The following is a 16,235-nucleotide window of genomic DNA, read 5'->3' on the forward strand; positions in this document are numbered from 1 at the left end:
GTTGTCTTCAGCCGCCGCATTTATCGACGTACGATCATTCGCACGATGGGATTGGCACACGAATGCTTCATGAATCACACGTGAACCCTGTTGTAAGATGATTTCCGCACTCGTTTCTTTGTAGATTGATAAATGAGGCCCAAAGTGTTTAAACTACTACCATGGTTATGCATGAACAATCACCTTAATATGCATGCAAAATGCGAGAAGGAGACCCAGAAATAAAACACTGTCACACACACACACACACACACACACACACACACACACACACACACACACACACACACACACACACATCCGCAGGTCTGTTTAGTGATGATGCGAGAGGATGAAGTGATTGTGACAGCGCTAATAACAGTAATTGCCAGCGGGTCCAACACTGCAGCTGAGTCTCTCTGACAGATCCAGTCAGAACATCAGCAAGACAACACGCTTCATAACGCGCTTCAAGTCCCAGAGATTGGCTTCATAGCAACCACTAGTCCAAGAGCCACTAATTCTCTCGTACACTACTTTTTTTTTAATCCCATGGCTTTGTTTTGAAGGATGAAATTAGAGATTTTTTTTAATTTGTATAAATCTGTTAATAATAATATACTTTTTTAAACATTTAAATTATATTTGCCATCATTCAAGTTCATCTTTAAAAGTACTACAATTATATAATAACACTTAATAACACTAATAACACTTAAATATAAATCATTCATTTTTGTACATCATAATGTTGTGATGCCTACATTTCTTGAACCATTTACTAATTGATTTTAGTTTTTGGGTTTAATTTTTTTATTTACTATTCTACTTTGCAGAATTTTGTATTGGTAATTTATTCAATTATTGACCAGAATGAAAATGATCTGTATCGGTTTTGTATTTTTTTTCATGTACTCTAAATTCATACATGAGACAAATACAATCAAATGCCTTTTAAATGCTAAGAAATTATTTATAACAAGTAATTTCCAATTGTGTGTGTGTGTGTGTGTGTGTGTGTGTGTGTGTGTGTGTGTGTGTGTGTGTGTGTGTGTGTGTGGTGCTGGTATACCCTACATTATGGGGAGAATATGTCCCCACAAAGATGGCAATCTCCGAAATCCTTGTCCTTGGACATATTTTGGTCCCCATGAGGAAAACAGCTTGTAAATCTCACTAAGGGATGTTTTTAAAAATGTGAACATGCAGCTCGTTTTCTGTGATGGGGTTAGAGGAGGGAGAGAATATACAGTTTGTACAGTAAAAAAATTATAATGTCTATGGAGAGTCCCCATAAACCACATGTGTGTGTGTGTGTGTGTGTGTGTGAGTGTCTGACTGTTAATAACTTGTTTAGTCGTCTCTGCTTTACAGTGGGCAGTTAGTTGAAGGTGAGAGCTGAATGTCAGTTAATGAGAGCTGTTTTGCCACTTGTCTCATTCCTTTACATCAAAGTTGTGCTCAAGGTTAGACAGAAAAAGACGAACTAAATTATATTTAAAGGCCATCCACAATTTGAAATTGTTTTAACAGTGGGAAACGCTCAAGGTATCTCATGAGATTACGCTGTTGAAAGCTGCTGTTGCAACAAGTTTGAGTCCATGAACTACAGGAGCAGTCAGAGAGCAAATCTCCTCCTCGACGGTAATAATGCTAATAGACATGAACTGCCTGTGGAATTACTATTCAAATATATCTCTGCCATACCTGGAGAAAGCTATTCAATGACAAAAATGTCACAAGAATGCATACAGTAGCAAATTACCCTTCACTAGCGACTATCCTGAGCTTTGACGGGAAACATTAGTACTCAAGCTTTTAAGAGCTCTCCAAAAGGAATTGGGAACTGGAAATACTAGAATTTACTAATATGTGACTCCGGATCACAAAACCAGTCACGAGTCGCACAGGTATATTTGTGGCAATAGCAACAATACATTGTATGGGTCAAAACTATCGATTTTTCTTTTATGCCAAAAATCATTAAGATAAAAACATCATGTTTTATGTTTTTAAGTATTTTTGTTAGTGATCCAGCACAATCGAGGAACATAAATGCACAACTTTAAAGGAGATTTTCTCCTTTAAGGATTTTTTTGCACCCTCAGATTCCAGATTTTCAAATAGTATCTCGGCCAAATATTGTCATATCCTAACAAACTATACATCAATGGAAAGCTTATTTATTCAACTTTCAGATTATGTATAATCTCAATTTCATAAAATTGACCCATGTGACTGGTTTTGTGGTCCAAGGTCACACATACACTCTAAAAAATGCTGGGTTGTTTCAACCCAATTTTGGGTCAAATATGGACAAACCCAAACGTTGGGTTAAAAATGTACCGGTAATTTAAAAATGTAACCCAACGGCTGGGTTTGTCCATATTTGACCCACAATTGGGTTGAAACAACCCAGCATTTTTTAGAGTGTACTTGCAATTAATAAAAATAGTTGGGAAAAATTGTTTAATTATAATTCACGGCTAGTGAATCTCAAAAGAGATCTGTAAAAGATCCGTTGCCTTATTTGAGGTATCACATCAGCAACACAAACCAGTGACACACATCACACACTGAAGTTTAACACTCAGCAGATCTGTAGATTGTCATGAATAGTATGCATTCAGTTTCTGAAGAAATCTGCAGCGTTCTGTGGAGGAGATTCCCGTGGATCATTGGCTTATTCTACTTACATGCAACTGATCAGATTATTCCTGTCTCAAGCAAACATCCCGGTCCTTCGTGTCATGATTCTCACGCACGCATGTATGCACACACACAGCTTAAGGGAAATGAACAGCAGCTAAAATTAGCGTTTTATATTGATAGATAATAGTATAATAGTATAAAAGTATATATATTAATTTTGAGTTTTGGTCACTTTGAGATCAGTTCAGATCAGTGTCAGACAATAACAATCCATTTATTTATAAATAAGACTTTTATTTTTCATGTTTTTAAATTCAAAAAGTGTTCTATTACTCTAGGGTCAGTAATTATTATAGTAACATTGCATTAGATATCAAAAACTAGCAATAAACAAGAATATTTTACAACAACAACATTTTTTTTCTATGTGAATATATAAAGTGTAAGTTATTCCTGTGGTTAAAGCTGAATTCTCAGCATCATTACTCCAGTCTCCATCATTACTGTCACATGATCCTTCAGAAATCATTATAATTTGCTGGGCAAGAAAAAAAACCGTATTATTATCAGTGTTGAAAGAATTATATTTTTGTAGAAACCGTAACAGCATTTACTTGAAATGGAAATCTTTTGTAACATTATGTATTTACTGTCACTTTTCCTGAATAAAAGTATTAATTTCGTACTGATGAAAAATGTTTTAAACAGTAACGTATGTAGAAACCGACATTAACCAAACTTAAAGAGTGCCTTAAAAGCGTTGTTTATTGTTATTTTCTATAAGTTACTGCATAATGTTAACATCGAGGATATTGATGTGCAGTGTTACATTAGGATAAAGATGTGTGTGTGAGTGACAGATGCGAGGTAGGAGGTACAGAGATCATGAGAAACAAAGGACACAGGCATGAGATTTACCGAAGCAGCTTGAGACTGCAGAACCGCTAAACACATGTGAATGTTTGCACAAGAGCTTCAATTGACCCCGTCAACGTCCAACGGGTCGTACTATCAGAACGGGGCCATCAGCGGTCCACACACACACACACAGCTGAGATCCGATACGCGGCGACCAGCTGCGCTCTGACAGGATGCAGAGCCGATCCAGATGTGCATGAAGCGATCGACATGACAACTGTGCTTTTCTCAAAGCACTTGTTTTATTTTCCTCCCGATCCTCCTCGCGGTCACACGGGATGGGCTCGGATAACTATCCGCTTCCAGCACTTGTCCAAATATGGGTCCTGCCCAGCTAATGGAAACACAAACGTGCCTCCAGATCAGATACATATGTGAGACGGACAAGCGTGTGATCGGGCACATCTGTGTAAAAGCTCTGTACTGTGTGCTTCGCTCCCAGAAATGCCAATAATCCCAATGATAATAAACCGAGTGTTTGTGTTCAAATGAACATGTGTGTTTGCTCAAGTGTTAATGATGGACAGTGAATGTGACCCCGTGCTTCCAGCCCGGCCCGTGACCCCCTCCGCTGGCCCAGCGTGTCGTGCATTGACTGGAAGAGGAGCCCTGGCGGGGCCACAGGATCCGGCCCCCACTCATCTGAGGCCAAGGACAATGTTTGAACACCTGCCCACGGCTCTCAGGAGCGAGGGGAGGGCTCGTTGTTCCCTGCGAAGTCTCTCAGTGTGACGGGCTAGTTTACTCTCGAACACAACCCGTCCCATCACAGCGCTGTGTGTCTGTCACGCGGAGAGACGGCGAGCCACAGTTGCTGACTGAGGGAATTTTGAGTGCATGTTAAAAATGAACAATATGCTTAAGCATATGGATGTGTGAAGATTGTGCACATAATCAGCCAATCAGATTTCTCCATCTGGTGTGATTGTTCATGCGTCATTTATATCAGTCTCCAGGGTCCAAGATGAACACTCGCCAATTGGCAGTGTGATGTTACATGGTTAAAATGGCAAGAATGATGACCAGCGGCGATAGAAGAGAAGTCAAAAAGAGACGTTTTTTTTTTTCCTCAGTGGAAAATTAACAACAATTGCAATAGGGACATTTAATAATATAGGGTTACACTTTATTTTAAGGTGTCAGTATTACAGTGTAATTATACATTTAAGTACCGTGTATTAGTAATTAACCACATGTAAGTATTACACTGTAAAAACAATGACATGATCAATAAGTTAACATATGTTTTTATATAGCTTTAATACATAAAAATAAGTTTATTTGTTATTATAAACTATTATTTATTATTATGTTATACACGATTCAACTAATTTTTTAAGTCTGTTTAATATAATTTAAGTTAAAATTACTTAAACATCCAAGTTGATTGTACTTAAAAATTGAAGGCAGCATGAATATTGAATTAATGGAATTTATCGGTTGATTCCATTGAATTTGTAATCAATGAGATTACTTTTAAAACGCAATTATGTTTAGGATTGGGGATAGTGTTATATATATATATAATATATATACAATATAATTGATACACATTTATGCTTATTGTATTTGTAAACATTTTAGGAGCACCTACTATTAATGTCTAAAGGTAGGCTTAACCATTATCAACTCTTTTACTACTGGTTTAAAATACTGTACATCAGTTAAGTATGGTTAACACGTTTTTATCAAAGAAATAAAAATAAAAACAGTACAACAGAACTCACTTTTTGTACATAGCATATGAATGCATTAACAATGTAGAGTTTATAACTATGAATCAACCATAAACTAATAGATTGCAATTTATTTAAGTGTTTTGTTACTGTATACGAATTAAGTGAAAAATGACACTCCCTGTCTTTATGAATATGAGTGCAAGTGTGTGTGAGTGAGTGTGTGTGTGTGTGTGTGTGTGTGTGTGTGTGTGTGTGTGTGTGTGTGAGTGAATGTGTTCGTGTGTGTGTGTGTGTGTGTTTGTGTGTGTGTAGATCTTACCTTCTTTTTGTCCCTCATGGAGCCTTTCCCTCTCACCATGATCTTGCATCCGGTCTCGGCCTCCAGCTGCTTGGCTGTGAGCCCCCGCGGGCCCAAGATCCGGCCCACAAAATTAAACTGCAACACACAAACACACACACATCTCACTCACTGCATCTGTGTCCGGATGGAGCCATACACCATACATACTTTGGCATTCGACAAGTCCCTGTTTCCATCAACAACACTGCAGTGTAAAATAACAGATTATTTTGAAGCATTATTTTGTGGGAGCATTGCTCATCATATTCTGAAGTTAGTGCATTGTTAATAATATAATTCCTAACAAAGACACAAGAGTCAGCACATATCACTCCGACGCGGGCTCGTGGTTGCTTATCACACACGTACAAAAATTGTAATTACCATTTTTTTAAGCTGTTAATGGTCTCGCACCACAATATTCAGTTGCCCACCAGAGACAGTTTATTAATGGTTGTTAACAGTTCTTCATTGGGTGTTCAATCTTTTAATGTGTCGGTCTGTAGATACTTGGAAATCCCTCAGCATCTCCATAGCACATCCATATTCAAAACACATCTGTTTACTCAGGGTCATTTGAATGCTTATGTATTGTACTGTTGAGTATATTACTGTAAAAAAATTACAGTAAGTAAAAAGTATTAGATTACGGTATTAATTACTTTTCTTAAAAGTATTGCATTACTTATTACTAGGGCATTCAACATGAACCTGCATTGTAAAAAAATGTTGGTTTAACCTAAAAAAGCAAGTTAAATGAAGAGTTGAACAAGATAAATGGTGTATGTTTAATTTCACGATAAGTGTACGATCTATTGACAAACCTAATATACTGTGTATATATATATTTATATTTTATATAACATTTTAGCCGGTCAATTCAGGTTGACTGGGACACTTTTTGCCATTGATATGACTGTGATCAAGTGAGCCTGAATATATAGCAATTTCACACGAGTAGGAGTGTGATATGGCTCTATATCTGCACGGCTGTTTTCTTTACATTCAATGTTTTCCAAGCTGATTTGAGTGTTTTCTATTTCATTTGATCAAAACCCCCTTCATTATTATACATTGAACATCACTCGCCTGTAAGATAGGGAATTCTGAAACCTCCGTGTCTGCAGGCAGAGGCAGTTATCCCATAACTATAATAATAATAATAGAATAAAATTAAATTAAATGGTGGATTAGAGAGTAAAAAAACAAAACATTTTAGGCATTTTTGCCCTATAAGCCCTGGTTATTTTCTGACCCTGCTTAGTCCCAAAAGTGACCACGAACATGCAAGATGGTTTAAAGACAGTAAGGAGTTGTAATTCCCTGGGAAGTGCTTTATTGGAGGCGGCTGGATAAGTGTTATCACAGAGCTCATCGGCCGATAGTCTCCCACACGCCAGCGCCTCCTCTGGGCCTTCACTGACAAGATAACAGCCGTCAGTTGTTCACTTAATCGATCAGGTATCAGCGCTGACCTGAAGGCTGTCAGTCAAAGGCTCTGTCTCTGTCAGGAGATCTGGCAGGCAAATGTGTGTGTGTTACAGACAATACCTTACTCAGAACACACTATCGTTCAGAAGTTTGGGGTCAGAAAATGTTTCTGAAAGAAGTCTCTTATGCTCCCCAAGGCTGCATTTATTTGATCAAAAATACAGTAAAAACAGTAATATTGTGAAATATGATTACAATTTAAACCGGTTTTCTATTTTAATATATTTATATATATTTTTTATATATAATATATATAAAATGTATTCCTGTGATCAAAGCTGAATTTTCAGCATCATTACTCCAGTCTTCAGAGTCACATGATCCTACAGAAATCATTCTGATATGATGATTTGCTGAAACATTGGTTACACTTTATTTCGATAGTCCACTTTAGACATTCTACTACTTATAAGGAACTTTGCTATAACATGTCAAAACTCTCATTAGAGCATTAGTAGACTGTCTTCTTAATATCTGCTAACACTTAGGGCCCTATTGTAACGCTCTGAAACGCAAGTATCAAACGCGAAACGCAATTAACTTTGTGGGCGGATCTCAGGCGCTGTTGCTATTTTACCGGCGGGATAAATGACTCTTGCGCCCGACACAAATCTAAAAGGGGTTGGTCTGAAGTAGCTTCATTATTCATATGTGTGGTTTGGGCGTAACGTGAAATAAACCAATCAGAGCGTCCTCTCACATTCCCTTTAAGAGCCGGCGCGCTTGTTCCACGGCGGATTGCTATTATAACGGCGGATTTGCCAGCGCACGCCAGGAGCGGTTCACAGCCGAGGAGACCGACATTCTCGTCAGGGCCGTAAAACACAGAGAAGTGACATTGTATGGGGATGGGAGAAACCCTTCGGTTAAACAGGCGTATAATAATTTGGGTAAATGTGTAATCTAGATTTATGCCTATTTCTTCACATCTTCACGGACACAACAATGATTTCTCTCGTGTGTTCATATTTTTCCTTGTAATAATGTATGATTCGCAAAAATGAAAACTGCTGCGTCTGTTTATATTAGAGAATCAAAGCGTTGTTCACACGTTAATGGCCAAGCACGCGCCCTTACAATAGCATATGACTAACGCGCCACTGACTTTAGACTAGGTTTTTTCTGGTCTGTGGCGGAATTGTTTTTGAAACTCCAAAATATCACCAGGGAACGTTTGCGCCGGAACACGCTCCTCTTTTCGCTGAACCGCCCCCGCGAGCGCAAGTTCATTCCCTAATTTACCGACGTGCGTCTGTGGAGAGAAAAGTCCGCTGTGCGAGGGTGCAAAATAGGAATGATACATGCGTCAGTGTACAAAGTCAATTGCGCTGGGTGCAAGATAGGGCCCATAATGTTGATGCTCCACAACAGACTGACTATGTAACTTTGCAACTACATGTCAAATTATTAAACTTACCATAACCTAACAGTCTACTAATAATCTAATGAGAGTTAGTTAACATGTTATGGCAAAGTTACTTAGGAGTAGTAGACCATCGAAATACAGTGTAACGAAACATTTCCTATTATAATCAATGTTGGAAATATTTGGATTGCTAAGTCTTTTTCAGGATTCTTTGATGAATAGAAAGTGCAAAAGAACAACATTTGTTATATAGATCACTTTTGTTCAATTAAATAATTATATTATTTGATTAAATATTTCATTTTAATGTATCATTGCTGAACAACTATTTATTTCTTTAAAAAAAAAAATCTTACTGACCTTTCCAAAGCTCTGCATTACATGTGTCTGTAATTAAGCAAGCTCATTTTTTTATTTAAAGAATAGTAACTCTAAATCTAAATATATATAGTAGAGCACAATATTTGACCTGTCCCTTCAGATTATGTAACACATTACTTGTAACTCATTACCCTCATCACAACAACATCCAATTATTTCTTCATACTTAATTTTTTTTTCAATTTCTATTTCGATTCCTTAAGGGAACTCCGTTCTAACGCAGTCCGAGTGACGTTCCGTGGTTTGTTTTGGAGCTGAAACTCGACGCATGCATCCTTGCGTTCTGTAAAATCCCATTTTACACCACAGACCTCCTGCTCTAATCAATAAGCCTTCAGGGTCTGCTTTATCAATGTGTTTGGTATTCCAACGCTACGCTCTTTTCACATGACTGACTCCATGCATAATCGACTACTGGTAAAACACAGTCACTGAGTATGTGTTTGTGCATTTTTTTATTTTTTTTGGCATCCTTCATCCCTGTCCAAGAGCCTTGCGGATATGAATGAAAAGAAGCAATTAAATTTTACTTGGAGGCACAAAGCGCCAGGGCGTGCATCACATTTGTATGCGTGTGCGCTCGCCCTTCCAATAAAAGTTGTGTGCCTGTGTTTAATATTTCTGCATGTACATAAATAAATCAGCATCAAGCGAGGATCTAATATGAGAAGACTGTCACTCCATCTTTTGTTATTAATAAACCTGTTAAAATATACATGTGGCGCCATTTACATGTCAATAAATCATATTTAAATGAAAATGTGTTTAATGTCTAAGAGCAAAAAGATGTCAATCCACATTGTATTAGTGACATGCATCCATACAACACCGCCTTGGTTTTACGTGAAAAAATAACAACATATGTATTCATTATGGACAATTAAAAAGTCTGGAGTCAACAAAAGACAAAAATAAATAAATAATATAAATCCTAGCACTGATGTCGACGACTCCACGCAACTCTCACAGAAGAAATGTCATAAAGGAACATTCATTAAAAAATGTGACCTTCCCATCAGCCCCTTGCTTTTTACTATTCATAGTTTATTCCAATTTCATTTTGAGATGCAAAGAAATGACCAGTGCCAGTCCCAGAAGAGGCAATGGAGTCTCCTGTAAAATATATCTAAAATTAATTATGAATAATCACTTTACTCGTGTATGCCTGTGCATGCATGTACATTATAGTTGATCTTTCATGCACAGTAACTTAGGTTTTATTTACTGAACAATGCCAGAGGACTGATAGGCTCCTCTGGCCATTTCTAATTGGTAAATTTGCAGATCAAATTACGCAATATAATATGAGAGAGAATAACAGAGAGAATAAATTAAATTTGTCTCCATCTGCACAAATAACCAATCATTATCAAAGGTTAAGCAATTAGATCCTCCCATGTTAATCTAACTCTCCTGACTGCTTTGTCGGACAAAATGGCGGATGGCGAAGTATGATTGGTCAGATCACCTGTCAATCAAGCTCCCTGCGAAGGGTCAATTAGATGCAACAGGTAAAGAGATACTTCTGCATTAATTAAAACAAAAACAAAAAAACTTATAAAGAGGGCCATATATAAATATGCCATAACAAAGGAGGATGATATTCCACTACAAATTGGTAAGTAGAAGTTAAAATGGGGGGAAAATAAATAAAAAGTTAAGATAAAAAGATACACTTTATTTCGATGGTCCACTTTAGACCTTCTACTAACTATAAGTAACTTTGCAACAACATGTCAAACAACCCGAGTATTAGTTGAACTTTTTTTTCAACTGCTAACACACATTTTCAAAACGTTGCCTCTTTCCCCCCCAAAACTTCACACAAATTCAAGAATTGCACACACACAATGCGTCACATCTCTTGCTAAATGAAGCGCTGCATTCAAAATATCATAAACACATCTCAAAAGCAAAATTTGTCTTACGTTGCAAACACCTTTGCCATAATATTATATTTTTTTGGATATATCACAGTTATTCAAAACCTAAAGCCCTTCTTTCATGAGGTCCTATGTACTGTACATTTCTGTACAAGATTGAAAGCAATTGGCAGAGAGATAAACATGAAAGCAAGATTGAAACCAAAAAAATATTTTTTTACTGTAAGCATTTGTGGTTGTGAATACAGTATTACACAGTCCGAAAAACCAATAACTTGACCTTTGACCTATTTATAGGCCTACACTGTAAAAAAATCTAACTTCCCCAACTCAAAATGTTCTAGTGACTGGTCACATCTACATTTTTCAATTGGCCCAAATAAAATTCTGCAAAATGATAACATTAAATTAGCAGAATTTCAATTGGGCCAATTGAAAAATGTAGATGTGACCAGTCACTAGAACATTTTGAGTTGGGGAGGTTAGATTTTTTTTTTTTTTTACAGTGTATTCTAAAGCCATGATTGGTTGGTGTTAAGTAAGGCAATGAGTGTTTGCACATGTGAGGAGTGTGTGTGAGGCACTTATGAATTAGTGTGGCATTTTGAAAGTTTGTGTTTGAAAAAGGAAATCAAGATACTTCCTATTTTATTTTAATGAGTTGTGTGTTGTGGTTTGCAAAAAAGTGTTTTATGAACACTTTTTGCAAACTGATATAAAGCCCTAAATGGTTTAGCTCCTGTGTATTTAAGAGATCTTCTATCGCCATATAATCCATCGCGCTCTTTAAGATCGCTAAATTCGAGGCTTCTGGTCGTACCTAGGATAACTAGTCCACTAAAGGAGGGAGGGCGTTTTCACATCTAGCTCCTAAACTCTGGAATAGCCTTCCTGATATTGTCCAAGGCTCAGACTCGCTCTCCCAGTTTAAAACTAGATTAAAGACGCATCTCTTTAGCCAAGCATTCACATAATGCATCTCATACCTTTTATACTACAGTTAAATCAGATCAAATGCATTCATATTATGAACAGCAGCTACGCTAATTATTTCCCATCTGCCTTTTTTGTTGTTATCTCGGGACGCCTATCCCTATAACTCAAATAGAGTTCGTCAGCTCCAGTTATGTATCCAGCCTCTCATGGAGACTTCAGATGCCCCAACGCCTGTGATGAGACGACTCGACGCCTGTGAAGAGACGACCCAACGCCGGCGATATGTTATGCCCTAAATTTTATGATTAACTAACTGTATTTTTGTATGTATATTTTGAAATGCATTTTCTGTAAAGCTGCTTTGAAACAATGTGTATTGTGAAAAGCGCTATACAAATAAACTTGAATTGAATTGAATTGAACTTATGAAATTGAAAACTGAGTCGAAGGCCGATAATTAGTGTTTGGCTTTGCAGATTTGCTGTGTGGTTCTGGTTTGAGTGTCAGGTTTCAGAAATTGTGTGACAAGTAAGGATTTTGTGTGTAAGCAGTTGAAAAAAACTGTTAGGTTAGGGTTCGGCTTAGTAGTATAAGTTGACATGTAGTTGCAAAGTTACTTATAGTTAGTAGAATGTCTCAAGTGGACAATCAAAATAAAGTGTAACCAAAGGTAAAAGTAAAAGATAATGCACTCGTTATTGGTTTATGCTTATCAGCCCGGAAATGGACCGCCACAGGAAATAACAAGCCCTTCCAGAAGCCAAGCCACCGCAAAGGTCACGCGTGTTCAGAGCTGCTGTCACCATGTGATGGAAAACTGCTCGGTATATCAAATCAAAGTGTTCTCTTCAGGCCTGCACAGGCCACTGTTCAAGGTGCCCTTGGAGATTGAGTAATCAGCGCGAGAGAGTCCAGAAGGAACGGCTTCACTCTGAAACCAGCAGGCGCAAATTATACATCCGCGGTCTCCCTGCTGTATTCACACATCTGCCGGGATTACACACACAGCTCTCTGAGGCGTATCACAGACGCTCGGATGACCTCCGCTCTCTCCGTCTGGATTATGTGACGCTCGGGCCTGGTGGTGAGAGCACTCCAACACAGACACATACGGACAAACCTGAAAAAACTCGCCTTTATTCAGCTGTTGGCTTTCAGAGATGTTCCCCTGATGGGAAAAATCTGTTGCAGTGTCCTTCACATATTGTGATTTGAGCTCGGACTATATATTCAACTATTAAATCTATTTTAAACATTTAATAATGAATTCAATGGACTCATTAGTCAATATATCACGTAAAGACGTTAAACGGTATTTGCACACATTTAATTTTGGACACATGATGTACTGTATATGAAAATGCAAAAGTACCGGCACCCACTTTTTCAGGAGCCTTGCTTCTAAGATTATTTAACGTCTTTAATAAATATGAATTACAGAACTACTAACACAATATTCAGTGAGAAATCATTTAAAACAGGACTGGTGTGTATCCATTGGGATTAGATTGGTTTGCTCAAAGAGGGTGTTGATTTTATTAACTCTTTTCCCTTTTTTTTTTTTTAAGTTGCCAGCACCAGCAGTTTTGATCGTTTTCACAAAACTATCATGAATATTTAGTTCTCTAAATATTTGAACATATTTTATCAAATGAAAGAACAGAGCCTCTGCTTTTGAACAAAAAATAAAAAAAATGTTGTCTAGATTTATGTATTCTTTTTTTAATCAACACTTAAATGTGGGTAAGTTTCATTAAAAAAGCAATATTTTGAACAAAAAGCTGAGAAAATCACGTTTTTCTCAAAGACATCATCCGGATGGGATTCAGAATGATGATCAAATCACAGATGCAGAAAATCGAGTCCTTCAACTTCCCCAAAGCTTCAGTCATTACCTCTTCATGGGTGTCATTTGGTAACGTTAGGCACTTTTGATTTATATGCTGTTTAATGTTTGATGATCGCGTTATTTTACATGTGTGTGAGGAATGCTTCTATCGCTTGTTTCTGCTTCTTCGCTTGTGTTTTGATTCTGAGATTAACAGCAGACTCTACCGTATAAAAGTGAAAACATGGATTTCTGGAAAATTATGTCAATGCTGAAGAAAGAGTTAATGTTATTTCCCCCCAAAAGGGTTGAGTTTCACTTCATTTTACACTTTTACACTTACGTGTACGTACCTAAGAACTACATAACTACAGGGACATGTATTAAGGCGAGACACTACAGGTGAATAGGGTAAAATATTTAACTTACAGATATCAAGAAATGTGATATCATTACTCACATGAATAGGAGAAAAAAAATGTATTGCAAGTTTTCTGTAATTTTATGTTTAAATATGCTAATCAGGCTATATCCAATGAAATATTCACTAATTTGCATATATTTTGAAGTGACGAATCTGACCATTGAAAAAAACAAGGTTCAAAATTATTTTTGCATTTTGTTGATATATTCAATGAAAAGACATAACCTGAGGGGATTATGAATATCTCCTTTTGTTACCATGTAAATCAGAAAATACTGCCAATAGCCTTAACAATTTTATTTCCGCCCTATTTTTAGGCATAAAATGTCATATAAATCAGGCCAAGAATGATATATCAACAAATCCCTCTGGACAAACCTTCACAATATAGTTAGGAATACGTGTATGTAGGTGCTACAGAAGTGGAAAATCATCACTAGTGTGAGAAAAAACTCATTTTGAGAAAACGGCCTTTAAAGATTTTTATGGCAAAATTCCACAAATTTCTATTGAAAGCCACGAATTACAGACAAAAATGCTTTAGGTCCAAGTAAAATCTATGTATCGTACTGTTTAACATTCAAAACTCATTATTGCTTCATCATCACTGATCGTAACATCCAAAACAACACATCAAATCCTCAAAACAACACATCAACAGTCCATCACACAGGTGGAATGACAAAAACGAAATATATCCTATCCATAGTAGACGTCGCAGGAACATCACGTGATGCTTCTGAAGATGACTGCAGAGTCAGCAGTCGAAACTGTCAAGGTATGACAACAAACTTTAAGCCTGACGTATGATAAAGAATCACTTATAAATACAATGAAATATCAAAGCGCGTCACGTGATGATTCTGAACGAATCACGTTGTCAGAAATTGGCATAAGCCAATGAGATCAGCATTTCGAGTTACTTTCATGATTGGTTGCTGATAAACAGGAAATTACCATATTCGGATCCGACAGCATTGTATAGGAGAGAGAGAGCTTTCCAGCGGTGTGTGTGATGACGGGGTGCAGACAGTGATCGCGGAGCAGCGGATGATTTAGAACGACAACTTTTGATGAATTTAGGCGAAATCTACAGACTCAAACAGACAAAGTGTAGTAAAATAAAGACCTAAATGTGTATTTTGGACTTTTTTTCTGAAAGAAGACATGTTATTGAAGACAAATAGCCCAAAATCTCAAAATTGACCAGTGAAAAAAAAATGTTTTTTTGCCTGCTGTGTCATGCCTTAAGACAGTAAATGGGGCAATTTGGATTTCAAGTCGACTGTAGGACAAACTTTTTATTCTGAACGCCATTTGACAAACATGGCTGGTATATAGCACAAAAAAAAAAAAAAAAAAAAAGAAGTCACACAAAAAAAGCAGCCACACAAAGACTCGATGTATTCTCACACACACCAAAAGCGTAAGTGACAGCAGCGTCTCGTCTACCTGAATGGATGCAACACTTCTCCACCTCTCAACTCTCCGGCTGTCACCCGAGCTCTCCTATCAAACACACACAATCTCACTCTCTTGTACCTGCGTCCTTTGTGTGGGCCTGCTCCTGCTGCGCGTCTCACACAGCTCCTTTGATGCTTTGATGAATGTCTGCATGCAAGTGTGTAAAGAGGGCTGTGCGAGTGTCTTGGCGTGTTCTTGTAGAGAGTGACGAGAAGAAAAGATGAATTGAATTTTCATCTTCCTCGCTGGCAGGTGATGTCAGGGCAATGGATGGAGCGGGCCGGGGTGCGTGAATAGGTTAGCGTGAGATGTGTTTGTTCGTGCGAGAAGCGCTACCGGTGTGACGCTGTTCAAGCGAAAGCAAACTATCCTGCAGCATTAAAGGTGCTCTAAGCGATTTTGGGTGACGTCACTTCTTGTTGACGTTCAAAGTATTGTCAAACAAAACGGAGGCTAGCTAGACCCTCCCTCCTCCCCCTCCCTTCCTTCATGTACGCACACTAAAGGCACAAAAGGTTATGTAGATTATTAACATGTTCTTCACATTAAAGGCACACTGAGTCCAACATTTTCGTATTCGTCATTCGATGGCTTGCTACGGATGCGAAAAACGCAGACAATCGAACCCGATCCGATTTTTTTTTTGACGGACGAAAGTTTCCGAGGCAGTGTGTAAACGTGATTGACACAACGTGAGGTCGTATTTATTTTTTAATGTGCAACAATTTCGGACGAGAATTTTGAACTCGGTGTGCAAGGACCTTAAATGTACACTGTGTAGTTTTTAAGTATTTTATCAGCTAAAATCAATGTATTTATTCATAAATATGTCCTCAATGGTGTACAATGACCTCTCCCAATGATCCGACTTATCCTTGTACGCAAATAATTTCT

General features: G+C 37.5%; 2 protein-coding genes across 7 annotated transcripts in view; both read right to left on the reverse strand.

Moving 5' to 3' along the window:
• The window catches only part of dlk2 (delta-like 2 homolog), a 528,840-nt gene that overhangs the window by 387,069 nt on the left and 125,536 nt on the right, over positions 1-16,235 (reverse strand). The window lies entirely within an intron of this gene.
• The window catches only part of qkib (QKI, KH domain containing, RNA binding b), a 108,597-nt gene that overhangs the window by 47,406 nt on the left and 44,956 nt on the right, over positions 1-16,235 (reverse strand). For all 6 annotated transcript variants that reach the window (XR_013800164.1, XR_013800165.1, XM_079634656.1 and 3 more), the window contains exon 3: positions 5,548-5,664. Coding sequence is in view for 4 of the 6 variants with exons in the window: in XM_079634656.1 (XP_079490782.1) it covers positions 5,548-5,664 (117 nt within the window). In the remaining 2 variants the exon portion in view is untranslated. The remainder of the gene's footprint in view (positions 1-5,547; positions 5,665-16,235) is intronic.

This window comes from Phoxinus phoxinus, assembly GCF_949152265.1.
Source record: "Phoxinus phoxinus genome assembly, chromosome: 14".
Classification (NCBI taxonomy): Eukaryota; Metazoa; Chordata; class Actinopteri; order Cypriniformes; family Leuciscidae; genus Phoxinus; species Phoxinus phoxinus.